The sequence below is a fragment of the Leucoraja erinacea genome, chromosome 8 (assembly GCF_028641065.1).
Source record: "Leucoraja erinacea ecotype New England chromosome 8, Leri_hhj_1, whole genome shotgun sequence".
NCBI classification, from domain to species: Eukaryota; Metazoa; Chordata; class Chondrichthyes; order Rajiformes; family Rajidae; genus Leucoraja; species Leucoraja erinaceus.
The window spans coordinates 59,228,081-59,242,268 of NC_073384.1; the positions used below are offsets into that span (position 1 = coordinate 59,228,081).

The window sequence follows — 14,188 nt, forward strand, 5'->3', positions numbered from 1 at the left end:
TTTGGGCCCTCCATCACCAAACACTGGCTCAACAGCAAGCATCATCATTGATGTAATCCTCCCCTGCACTTCATCATGACCTTGACACATTTCACCATCTAGCAACGCCTACTTCCCAATTCAAAACCTGACCGGGTTATTGAAAAACTGAAGATAGACACAAAAAGCTGGAGTAACTCAGCGGGACAGGCAGCATCTCTGGAGAGAATGAATGGGTGATGGGTCGAGACCATTGGATTGTCACCCATTCCTTCTCTCCAGAGATGCTGCCCGTCCCGCTGACTTACTCCAGCTTTTTGTGTCCATCTTTGGTTTAAACCAGCATCTGCAGTTCCTTTCTACACATATAGTAATACTGAACTCTTTTGCCACCCCTCTCCTCTGGGACCAGGCCCCTATTAATAATACAACAATGCTCAAGAAAGGTTTTGAGCACAATTCATTATTAAAGAAGTAGTCTATACACACACCACACAGCAGCCTAATTCACAATTCATAATGGAAAATATTTTCTGGGCAGTTGTGTTTTTCACTATGTTCTTGTCCCCCTTATTTCACAGGCCACACAGCTCAATTATGTGACCCTATTACTTCCGTGAAAGGTTTTTGCATAATAAGAAAATTTGACACACGGAAACAAAAAGTGTGGTTATTCATAATTTTTTTTTATAAAGAAAATTATACACTTACAACAGTAACACACTGAGATTGTGTGAAAAATATTAAATAATATTGTTTTCTTAATATTCTGATCCAATAGGTATCTAAGAAATTGCACCAGCACATATGGCACTGTGACCAGAACTTAAATCAAAACTAAAATTGCTTTTTATTGATTTCTTCCCCAGCTTTGCTAGGTGCGCGACTGTCTTATAACTGCATATTTACATAAGGAAAATGCACCCACCTCAATCCATTTGTTTTTTTTTTCACACCCAAATCAATTATTGCACAATGAGCCTCAAATGGCATGTAATAAAGGAGACCATTTTAATGTAATTCCCGTAATTGTTTTTATCCCTTATAGAAAAATATAACCAGCATCAACAGGACCTGAACACACAAAATAATCAGGTTTCACTTTACAGGTACATGTCCTCCTTCATTAGCTCGGTGGAAATAAATTGCAACTACGTGATGTGTTGGGTTCCCTCACAGTGACTACTGACCAATCAGCTTTGGTAACCTTTAGACGAGTTGAAAGATCATTCCTTGGGAAATCTCCAGACCGCAGCCCCATTACAATTTTCTTCACCTCATTTCCAGTTGTTTGTTGCTGTCTATGAACCTGCACAGACCACCAACTCCATAATTCCCCCATCAATGATGGTACTGTCTTTTTGTTTTAGGTTCTCAGTTCCAGCATACAACAAGATGCCTCAAAGCATCAAGGCGAGATAAATATCTCCTGTCTAAAAGAAAGCTCTTGAAAGTTGACCAAGTCACATTAGACAACCGTCTCCACCCCGATCAGCTTTGGTGTCAGAATTCGTGGAGTGACTCCATTGTTTAAGTCTTCTTCAAACTCTAGCAATTGCCCCATGAAATTGAGGTTCGGGGAGATAATCAGTCTCTTTCCTTTAACAAACTTGTAGGCATCGGTCATGGTCATCCGTGTGTGCTTCATCAGATAGGCTATAACAATCGTAGCAGAACGGGAGACACCAGCTTGACAGTGAATGAGTAGCCCCTTGCCACACTGGTGTGCTTCCTCTGAAAGCAAAGCAAACACAATATATAAGACTTGGTTGGCTGGCAAGGCAGGGAATACAATTACTCTTCCACCAATTTCTGTGGTGACCATAAGCAATCAGAACGCAATTTCACCATCGGAAGACAAATTAATACGAACAACAGATTAATTCTATGGAAGGCAACTGTGGAAGGTTATGCTGTTTATAAAATGAGTTTCCTTATTTTGAAGCTTGTATGATATATTTCAATCTGTAATTTCAACTATTTGCATTTATTAATGCAAAGCTAGTATCGCTGTCTCGTTGTAGGATATTGATAATTCTTTTTTATTCTGGATTTTAAATCATGTATTGTGTTTTTTTAAATATATATAAATAATGATGCTTTTATAATTGATATGCTAAGATTTTATGTGTATTTTATGGTGTTTTTATATGCAATGTATTTTTATGTAATGTTGGCCGTTATCTGGAGCTTGAATCCGAAATAAAGTTTATTATTATTATTATTCCACATTGTGACAATTATTTTCCCTATTGATCATCTATTTTATATCGAAGTCACATGAGTGACTATGTGAAGAGCCCGCCAGCTCGCATGCAAGTCAATACGTCAACGCATGGTGCGGGAGTCGGAGCAGTTCGAAACTGCTCTGGCAGGTATGTTCATTTTGTCTTCAGCGGGCCGCTGCATTACAGCGGGCCCGGAGTAGCTGAGGGGGCGGCCGGATTTGGAGATGTGATTGGCCGTTTGTCTCAATTGGAACATCTGATGACTCAGAAGGTGGCACAAAATATGCTCCGTGTTACAGAGGCATGCACAGGCAGTTCGAGTCATACGACTGTGGCAACACCTGCTTCAGGGTTGCGATATTCCTCCCACATGGATGAAGAGAGTGTCGGAGATGGTGGCACAAAATATGCTCCGTGTTACGGAGGCATGCACAGGCAGTTCGAATCATACGCCTGTGGCAACGCCTGGTTCAGGGTTGCAGTATTTCTCCCACTCTGTTAAGGGGAGTGTCAGAGATCAGTATGGAGCTGACTCCGAACATAAGTATGTGCCTGAATCCTATGCTTTAATGCATGATGTACGAGAGTCGCATAAGGAAGAGCTGCCTGCTCTTGCCTCTAAATTTGCTGTACCCTCGGGGACGGGCAAGCCACTACAAGAGGAGTTGGCCAGCGGCATCAGCTATCTAACATCACACTAGCTGATGCTCCAACTAGCAGATCGACCTGGGTTCAGAGACGCTGGCAGGTAAGGTTGGTACGGCACGGTGTCTTGTACAGTAACCTCTGTAAATTCCAAGTAGGAACAGCTTGGTTACCCTGGTTCAGGGTAGACCATCATGGAACTGGCTGACCATATGGGTCATATTGACCAGGGAAGCACTGCCTCAACATCTATGATTGAGGTTATCAGGCTGCTCAGTAGAATGAAGTAGTTGAAGTCTCCCTCAACACATGTTTAAATTTTTGCTCAGTTAGTGGAGTTGCCAGTTCATTGGAAACATTGCCTTCCTCTCTGGGATAGGTAGCTACCAGCAGAAGTCGATCTGGCATATAGTAATTTTATCTGATCTGCAGGTTCATTTTGTGAATCAAAAATGTATTTATAATAATCTTTAGGCTCTCAATACCAGTATTCCTGATTGAGTGGCTGGTCGAAGAGATTGTGTTGCGCACACTGGCGACTCAGACAGGTGGTTTCAGTCAGAGGACTGCGAAGCAATTCCTGGGTCAGGCTTGCATTATGTTAAATTCCACTCTGAGGAAGAACACTGAGAATTTGTGGTGACTCTAATAGTCAAGAGTTGACAGGGAACTCGTATTCCCTCATCAAGTGGATACTGTGTTTCAGCTCTAGTCATAAGGTTCTGATTATATTATATTAACAAAATGTATGAATAACTAGATAATGCATCTTCCGCAGCTAGATAAGCCAAAACATTTCCGTCCGCATGATCAATAGAGGAACGGTGGTTCCAAGTGCAATCAGTAACATCTCACAGAGGATGAGTAGTCTGGCCAAGAACAGGAGGGGTATATTTCTGATATTTCTCAAGATTACAGAAATGTGGAGCATACCAAATCAGGTTAGGATTGTGTTTAGTTACCCAGATAAGATGGATGATTGGCTTTCAGCTGATTCAGAGAATCGATCTTGAAGAGGCATACTTTGCCATATCTATACACAAGAGGCATAGATTATCTGGTGTTTTGATAACAAAGCCAGTGGCGGAAGCTAATGCTGCCATACTCAGATCATTGTGTCATCGAGTTTTAGATAACATGCAAAATTTGCAGCTGATAAAATGTAGGGGTTTATCAGTAGATACCTCTTACGATATTAAGGATGAAGCAACATGAAATGTAATATTGCCAACTGTGTCTATTCATTCAGGCCATGGTAAGGTGGTTGAAGCAGCTCCTTTTGGCTCGGTCACGATGATGGCTGGGGTAGCCTGTTTTTTGGGCAGCTAGGTCTGCATGATTGTATGGAAAGTTGTGAACAAAATATGTGAGTTACTTTTAAACGGAAGTAACAGAGGTTTGTGTTGCATTCAGTTTGGGCTGCGAGAAGTGTTTATGTGATAGCATAATTGACGCTGTTTGTGTACACTCATTGTAGTGTGCAATGTATATCAGTAATTTATTATGCAAATATTCTTTACTATATTCCTAATGGGAGCGGTATTTTTTGTTGATTATGCTTTTAGCAACTGATTTCAGCACAAAGAACACAGTCTCTACTCACTCTCTGGCTCGGTCTCTGGGTCATAACTGACATTAGGGTAGCTTGTTATGGGAATGATCTCATAAGCAAAATGGGCATGATTGCGTACATTTGATGTTGACAGCATACCCACCAGAGCGGAGATTGGGAGTGTTTTGGGGGTATACGGGTACACTAAGCTTGCTGGTACCTATGAGATGAAAGATACGTTCTTTATTGTTAGTTAATAGTCTCTCAAAAGATGGCTCTTGGCTCATTAGCAGCCAATAGAATGGATAGTTCCCTTTCATCATACAGCAAGAGGCTTACATAGTGCGTGTTAGGGAATTATAAAATTTAGTTGAATATGTCTGGATATTTGCAGATAGAATTCGGAACAGTGGTGCATGAGTTATTGTCTAACTCAAAATCAATTGGGACTATGGTCCGGTTAAGAACAATGGTCATGTATACAAGTTAGCATCATGGTACTAATAACCCATGTTTTTTCTACCATTAATGGTTATCTGTTTAAGTGTTTCACACACAGATTGGGTTACTGCATGAAACCACAGAGCTTTGAAGGCTTCACGTAGTCACTCATGTGACTTTGATATAAAATAGAAAGATTAAACGAGAACTTACCGTTTGAAGTTTGATCTTTATTTTATGAGAAGTTGAAGTGAGGGAATACGTGCCGTCCACTCCCAACCCTACTTCTCATAAAGATCATTTGGTAGTTCTAAGGTCGTTAATCTTTCTATAGCTTAAGTTCAGCAACTAGTCTGTGGTTTCATACAGTTGCTCTGAAGATTGACGCGCATGCGGTCTGGCAGGCTCTTCACGTATTCCCTCACTTCAACTTCTCATAAAATAAAGATCAAACTTCAAACGGTAAGTTCTCGTGTAATCTTTCTATTTTTGTGCCTTGGCCCAAGTGTAACAGTATTTGTTCCCTTTGTCATAAATGAACATTAAAATAATTGGTGTCCAAGTACAGATATTTGTGGGACTACATAAAGCTTTTCCCCAGGCAGACTTAATTGTTAAGTCTGTTAATTTAACTATGTATTAACAATATTATATTCCTATTATACACTGAATTCGTACTTTTTTTTTAAAACATCTAATTGAATTGCCACAAATCAAATTATCTAACGAAACACAAAGGATGACTGACCCAATACTGCCAGAATTCCCAAATGTTTCAGAGAAATGTACAGGGCAATTTTGAAATGGCAGGAATAAGAAACGGCATACAAGAGAGTGCTTAAGCATTCTTGTTTCCCTGATTATGGTGGTCTTAGTCAATTTTCACTCTTTGTAGTTTCAAATTATTGTTCTCTTGGTTTCCATTATTAATTTTAAACCCTCTTTTGTGTACACTCTATTGTATTGTATTGTTGTTGTATTGTTGTGTCTACTGAAAATCAGTTTGTCTCACTTTTCCTACGTAACTGAGACACTCATGAGGACGTAGATATAATTTCCTCTGGACTCAACCAGATTGAATCTGTTGCATTTGTTGATTCTTTCTTCCCATTGAATATGTTCTCTTGTGGCTAAACAAGTATCTCCATACATATCCATATCCTTTTTCATCTAAAATTTTAGAAGATGCATTTTTTTGGCAATTATAAGGGAGTGACGTAAACAGTGCAGGATAATTCAATGCACTTGTTCTTTGTTAGATTGAACTGAGTTAAAGAACAAGCAGGCCACTGGAGCATTGTAAACATAATCAGTCCTATTCAATTGTTCATAGCAAAGGGCACGGAGGTTAGCTGATAAAAATAAAAACAAAACAAATACTTTAAAGTTTCCTTGAGGCTGAACTGTGTGAGGAGAAGTGCAAAAATTACTTGTCATAGATGTGCTTTGAACCTGTGTAACTTTCCAATGAGCTGGCACATATTGTATGTTTTACTGCTATATTGATTGTTAGCATGTCTGAGCAGCCACCCTCAGCTTTGGGATTTGATCTTACATGCCTTCAATTAAAGTAAATGAAATGATAAAGGGCCTGTCCCACTTTCACGACCTAATTCACGACCTCTGCCGAGTTTGTCCTTGACTCATACTCGCACCATGGTCGTCACGAGGTCGTAGGAGCTCGTAGGTAGGTTGTAGTTAGGTCGTGATGCTAGTCGTGGGTACTCGTGGCATCAAGTAGGTCGGGGCGTTTTTTTAGCCTGATGAAAAATGTAGGCCCTTTAGGCTTTCACCAAATTTCCCATATCCTGGAATATTTTATGATTGTGAAATCATGATTTATTTGCATGTCACTAGAATAGGAAAAAAATTAACAGATAATATCTAATAAACAGCATGACCAAGGCAAACTGTAAAACAACCTCACTAACCTATAATCACTCGAACTTTAAATATCCTTAAATATTACAAGATTAAACTAAAGAACATAATGAATATCCTAAAGGAAAATAGGCACAAAAAGCTGGAGTAACTCAGCGGATCAGACAGCATCTCTGGAGGTGACATTTCGGGTCGAGACCCTTCTTCACAAGCCGAAACGTCACCTACCCCCTTTCCCCAGAGATGTTGTCTGACCCGCTGGGTTACTCCAGCTTTTTGTGTCTATCTTTGGTGTAAACCAGCATCTGCATTTCCTTCCTACACATTATCTTGCCACCTTGTTCGCTCAGTCTGCCAAACAATTCTCTTTAATGAATTATGCATTTAAATTAAAATTGTTTTGTTTTATATACAGAGAATATATTTTATTTAGTTAAAAAGAAGAAAATGAAGAAGTAATTACCGATAAATTCAAAGGCCTCTTCAAAGTATTGCCTGAGATTCTGCTTGTTGCTATCAGTGGCAGGTAGCCGTTTATAATGGAAGATACCTTTCTCATAATGATACAGAGGCAGGTGGGTAGTTACGTTGATGATGTAGCCGATGTTCATCTGCTGCATTTTCTCTATATCCTGAGCATCCTGCTCGTTTCCGAGGAACAGGAAGGGGAGGATGGGGGTCAGCTCGGCATTTTCAATGTCAGGGGTGGTGGGGATAGACTGAGGTAGCTGCGTTGGAATTGCTGAGGCCCCCCCTGCAGCCGGGCACTCCTGAAGCTGCAGGGAGTGATCGCAGAGGTTCTCATGGTGTTGTTTGAAGCTGCTGTGTCCACCTTGAACAACAAAAGAATTAGAACACAGTTAGCCAGAAGTAGCATGCCTGAGCCTGCAACCAAAATGAGTTACTGTATAACAGCACCAGAGACCTGGGTTCACTTCTGATCACAGGTAATGTCTGTATGGAGTTTGTATGTTCTTGCCGTGACCTGCATGGGTTTTCTCCAGGAGCTCTGGTTTCCTCCCACACTCCAAAGACGTACAGCTTTGTCGGCCAATTGGCTTCGATAAAATTTGTAAACTGTCCATAGAGTGTGTAGGATAGTGTTATGCCCCTGTCCCATTTAGGAAACCTGAAAGGGAAACCTCTGGAGACTTTGCGCCCCACTCAAGGTTTCTGTGCAGTTCCTGGAGGTTCCCGGAGTCTTTTGTCAGTCTCCCTACCTGCTTCCACTACCTGCAGTCTCTGGCAACCACCTGCAACCTCCGGGAACCGCACGGAAACCTTGGGTGGGGCGCAAAGTCTCCAGAGTTTTTCGTTCAGGTTTCCTAAGTGGGACAGGGGATTTAGCGTGCGAGGATCGCTGGTTGCTGCGGGCTCGGTGGGCCAAAATGCCTATTTCCGCTCTGTATCTCTAAACTAAACTAAACTCTTAACTAATTTGAACCTCACAGGCTGGCAAAGTGTTTACTGTTTGAATGGCAAGGGCCTGCACTGTGCCAGAGGCTTGCGTGACACAAGGAGGTCCTGAACAAGCCTGGCTCACAAAACCCACGTCCCTGTGCATGTCAAAGCTACCGAGTTTGTTGAATGCTTGTTTTCGTCCCTGTATTTGAAGCCTTCAAGATCCATTAAACTCAAGTAAACAACCCAAAAAACTTAATACAATTCCTAAAACTATATCATCACCTGGAAACAGAAAATGTTAAAAGTAAGGATAATTATAGAGATTTTACTTTCCTAATGATAAATCTTCCATTCAAATAAATGTGCTTATGATCAGCTCCCATCTCTAGGCAGATCAGCTGGTGTTGACACCATGGAATCCAGTCACCCTGTTATATAGTACAGAAGTAGACCCTTCACTACACAGAAGTTGGACAGAAAATGTTGGAACCTCCGGTCTGAAGAAGGGTTCTGACCCGAAATGCCACCTAGTCCTTTTCTCCAGAGATGCTGCTTGACCCGCTAATTTGCTCCAGCATTTTGTGTTTATCTTCAGTATAAACCAGCATCTGCAGTACCTTCCTTGATTGCACAGTGCTGTGCTGATCACAAATATTCATTTACATTTATTCCCCTCGATTTTTCACATTATTGGCAATTTAAGCAGACAAATAAGATTATCAGGGGAAACTGGAGCATCCAGATGAAGCACATATGTCATCACAGCGTGAATTGCAAATTCCACGCAGTCAGCATTGGAGATCGGGAGTGAAAATGCATTGCTGAAAATGTGAAGCACAACTATCTGCTATGCCACTCATCCACCCCAGTTGATGGATTCCACGGAAAAAGCAGCAGCAAAACCACGACTGACAAATCACCACTGCAGTTCAGCTAGTAAGTTCAGGATTTTTTTAAATATTGAGATATAGTGTGGAAACAGGCTTTTCAGCCCATTGAGTCCGTACCGACCAGCGATCACCCGGTACACTAGCACTATCCTACACACTTGGAACAATTTCCAATCTACAGAGGACAATTAACCTACAAACCTGTACCTCTTTGGAGTGTGGGAGGAAACCGTAGCACCCGGAGGAAACCCGGGGAGAACGTACAAACTCCGTACAGACAGTACTAAAGCCAGGACCGGGTCCCCAGGGCTGTAAGGCAGCAACTTTCCGTTTTGCCACTATGCTGCCTCTAACCTTTTTCCCCAATTTATTTCCCTGTTAACCTATTTGCTTTCACATGAGCATCAATACCACTTGGATTTTCCTACCACCCATCACATTATGGGATTATACACAATAGCCAATTAAACTACCAGCACGTCTTTGGGGTGTGGGAGGAAACTGGCACACCCAAGGGCAACATAAGATCATTGTTCTCTGGATACTTTCAAGAGAGAGCTAGATAGGGCTCTTAAAGATAGCTGACTCAGGGGATATGGGGAGAAGACAGGAACGGGGTACTGATTGGGGCTGATCAGCCATGATCACATTGAATGGTGGTGCTGGCTCGAAGGGCCGAACGGCCTACTCCTACAACTATTGTCTATTGTCTATCATATGGAGGACATGAAACTTCACATGGACAATACCCAAGGTCAGAATCAAACCAGGGTTCCCAGTGCTGTGAGTCAGCAGCACTATCTGCTGCACCACTGTGCCGCATGTTAAATGTTAGCTTTACAACACTGGCATTTCCCAACAAGATCCGGCCTAACAATTCGCATTTCCCCCAAAAAAGGCATGAAGTGCATGATTTTTGTTTTACTATAAGGCAAATGTCAAATAAACTGACTAGTTCTTCTGTTGCAATACCATGCCTGGGTCACAGGCCATGCAGAAGAGAAGGAGACCGTTCCATATACCACTCTTTGCCAATTGTCATAGTGGTTCAGGAATAATCACACTGCCCTGTTCTCTCCTGGCAACCCTTAACCTTCACTGCAGAAACATTTAACCAACTACAAATAAATGTTTCCTTATTAAGGTACAATTATTTCCCCAATGTTTTCATATGGATTTCTTTTTCAAAACGAATTGCACTGGTAATTGACTTTTTTTTTAGTTTTAGCATTTCTCAATTAATCCCTGTCGGACGTGATGCTTCAAGTGGATGGGGAATATAAAGATGCTAACTCCAGTGTTAAAAAGAGCAGCATCACCTTGAAAATGGTAATGAAACAGGGCACTTCAAATCGCTGTCGCCAAGCGCTGCCAAACCCCTCCCCTTCACCACCACTGTTTACTCTTGCAGTCTGGCCGATGCCATCATGAGAAAGGTTTTTAAGATGGGTCACTGGACAATCATAGAAACATGTAAAATAAGTGCAGGAGTAGGCCATTTGGTCCTTCGAGCCAGCACCGCCATTCATTGTGATCATGGCTGATCATCCCCAATCAAAAACCCGTGCCTGCCTTCTCCCCATATCACTTGATTCCACAAGCCTATAGAGCTCTATCTAACTCTCTCTTAAATCCATCCAGTGATTTGTCCTCCACTGCCCTCTGTGGCAGGGAATTCTACAAATTAACAACTGGGTGAAAAAGTTTTTTCTTACCTCAGTCCTAAATGGCCTCCCTTTTATTCTAAGACTGTGGCCCCTGGTTCTGAACTCGCCCAACATTGGGAACTTTTTTCCTGCATCTAGCCTGTCCAGTCCTTTTATAATTTTATATGTTTCTGTAAGATCGCCCCTCATCCTTCGAAACTCCAGTGAATACAAGCCTAGTCTTTTCAATCTTTCTTCATATGACAGTCCCGCCATCCCAGGGATCAATCTCGTGAACCTACGCTGCACTGCCTCAATCACAAGGATGTCCTTCCTCAAATTAGGAGACCAAAACTGTACACAATACTCCAGATGTGGTCTTACAAGGGCCCTATTCAACTGCAGAAGAACCTCTCTACTCCTATACTGAAATCCTCTTGTTATGAATCCTCCTTGTTATGATCCTCCTGTCCTATCTTGAAATGCAAATAATGTATGTCATGCGTTTTTCACATTTGCAAGGTGTAGCTCGGCACATGGCCTGTTCTGTTCCACTGTGTCAGCGTTAAATGACAAAGTAACCTACAATGACCTTAAAGGGAAGCTGATCAACAAAAAAAATCCAAAAATCATTTGCAAGGTTTATTTGCTTCTCCTGACTCCACAATAACATGCCAGCTTGCTGCCAGCGTTCATATGACTTCCATTTGACATCCTCTCCAGCTGTGCTACCAGATTTAGACTGCCAGCTAACTCTACGAGAAAGCTGGACAATTTCCGGTTTTCCTATTTTACGTGTGGAAATTGTTAAAATTGGTTGACTGCACCATTGGAAGAATGAGCAAGTTAATTAACCTGCTGTATCAATTTGATTCTTAGTTATAGTTCACTTCTTAGTCATGGAATAAATGGTCAAGAACAATTGTATGTTCTGGTAATAGCATCTTATACCCCAAAATTTCGAACGGTCCCAAACTACTTAACTAAAGTGAAGACCTGGATTTAGCCCTATGATTTTTTTTAACAATGAGGATATGATGTAAAATTTGAGCCCAGAACCAAAAGTCTATGTTTGATGACTGCTGGACTCAGATTCCTGCATTTGCACTCCTTTATCTAAACTGAATGAAACTTACCAAGGGTGCATCAATCGTAAATTAATCCTATTTTTTCCCCTCGATCAATTGTGCAGCGGTTAAACCCCAAGAATACCTCTTGAAAAAAGGCCTCAACTGAAAGAACTCTCCAGGTCAGCAAAACAGCTTCCAGATACAGTTCCCCAGTGTGTAACACAACATGGGGCTTGCCTGGAATGTAGGTATAGCTTGCAGATCAAAGCCAGTTCTTCAGCTTCAGCTTTCTGTGACGTTATGAATATTAAAGCTAAACAGCAAGTGTGCAACTTTTCCACTGGTTTGAATTAAAAAAAATATTATTTCTGTGGTGCAATCTTATAATTCAACTTGGTCAAGCTGTTGCATGAATTTTTCAACGGGCTCCCAGCAATCTTCACACATTGTTGAATACGTTTGATAAATACCCCAAACTGACAACTCTGTGTAGTAAGGAGCTGTAGATGCTGGTTTACACTGAAGTTAGACACAAAATGCTGCAGTAACTCAATGGGCCAGGTAGCATCTCTGGAAAAAGGGATAGGTGACGTTTTGGATCGGAAATATTCTTACGACTGTTCTCAAACATACTGTTTAGAACATTCTGAAGAAGGGTTCCGACCCAAAATGTCACCTATTAATTTTTTCCAGATTTGCTGCCTGACTCGGTGAGTTACTCCAGCATGTTGTGTTCATCAACTCTCTAGTGTTGGAGTGGGGAAAATGTAGGTTGAGGAGTTTCCCAAGCGTTGTTCAATCCGTAAAGGGCCAGGCCACGTGAATATGATGCCCTCGTGATACTGCGTACACTGCAATGCTCCAGCATATGCTCTTAGCCCAACTTGTGCCCTTGCTCCCAGACCTATGCTGCATTTATGCACAGCGTGCAAAAAGCCATGACTATTCCATCCCTATGCTCAAATTAGACAATGGCCCTCCCCGGGTAATCTGATTCCAGATGAGTATTTGCATTTCAGCAACTGTACAAAAGGCACGGGAAAGGTAAATTGTGCATGGTCATGCCTCATGCCAGTCCCATTAGATTGCCTTCTATTTCAATTTATGATCCAACACATGTAGAGCAGGCCTAGCAATTCATTGGTGCTGAAAATGTTGATCATTTTCTGTCGCTGGCATGCCACCTGCAATTTCATGGCCTCCAATGCCTGAGGGTGAGGGTTGGGGTTACGAATAAGCACAAGAGGAAACAGGGAAGCCTTGAGCCATGGCCTGGTACAGGGACACATGCGGACAGAATCAATCTTTGGAGTGTAGCTGGTGGATCTTGGGGGAAGCTCCGTTACAGGTGATCATTAAGTCTGCAAAATCACTGGCCAAGGGTGGGAGAGTGGTGACAGACTGAGTGAAAAATCATAAAGGGTCTGTCCCACTGTACGAGCTAATTCAAGAGCTCTCCCGAGTTTAAAAAAAAATCAAACTCGTGGTAAGCAAGTATAATGTACGTAGCGGGTACGTCGGAGCTCGTAACGCTAACGGCAGGTACTCGGGAAACGCGGTAAGCTCGTGAAGATTTTTCAACATGTTGAAAAATGTCCACGAGAGCCCCGAGTACCTAAGAGCGGCTATTACCGTAATTTTCCGAGTTCGAATCAGGGGAAACTCGGGAGAACTCTTGAATTAGCCCTTTAAGCTTAGAGTAATTGGGCCAGACAAATAAATTCCCTTTCTGAAATGTATTTGTGTCTGTTATCTTCCAATGAACAATGTGCTAAATGTTTGGCTTGAAGTGAAATAAAACTCTGAAATATAATTTATTTCAATCAACCAACCAACTTGTGAAATGCTTCAGTTTTCAATTATTTTAAGCTGAAGGTGAGGTTACATTGATGCCCGGTGGATTATGGTAGGTTGATGGTAACATAACTACAAACATGAACGACTGTTAAGAAGGAAATGTGCCACCAATTATAACACCTTGCAGTTTTTCATCAATGAAGCAAAGCTGATGTCCTTTACAAGTTCTGCATTAATACAATGCCATTGTTAATGTACAACCCCATTGTAATGTAAAATAACCTTTGAGTCATCCTTTGCAATGATTCTTCATTTTTTAAAAAGCTTATAGAAATTTCACATTATGTAAATTGTGCTTCTTTTCCTATCCCCTTTTCGTCACCACTTGATCCCCTATTCATTTTTCTTTATTTGCTTGCAACTCTAGAACACGTTTCCCCAATGATATGGTTAATTTGTACATGCATATCGAATGATGCCTAATTCTACCTGCTGAAGCCTGCCCTACTGCAGTGCTCAACATTCTGTTGGATATGCTACAACTTCATCCGACTAAAGATGGGGAATACTAAAGCCAATATCTTTAAGTCCTGCCAAAAGCTTTGTACACTTTCCACTAATTCAAATAATTCAAAACCTTGTCATTGTATAATTT

General features: G+C 41.4%; 1 protein-coding gene across 2 annotated transcripts in view; it reads right to left on the reverse strand.

Moving 5' to 3' along the window:
* Positions 1-644: 644 nt before the first annotated feature.
* Positions 645-14,188, reverse strand: part of dusp10 (dual specificity phosphatase 10) — a 41,463-nt gene continuing 27,919 nt past the window's right edge. For both annotated transcript variants that reach the window (XM_055639797.1, XM_055639798.1), the window contains exons 3-4: positions 7,190-7,558; positions 645-1,713 (exon numbers count right to left, since the gene is read on the reverse strand). In XM_055639797.1, coding sequence (XP_055495772.1) covers positions 1,448-1,713; positions 7,190-7,558 — 635 coding nt within the window. In that variant the 3' untranslated portion in view covers positions 645-1,447. The remainder of the gene's footprint in view (positions 1,714-7,189; positions 7,559-14,188) is intronic.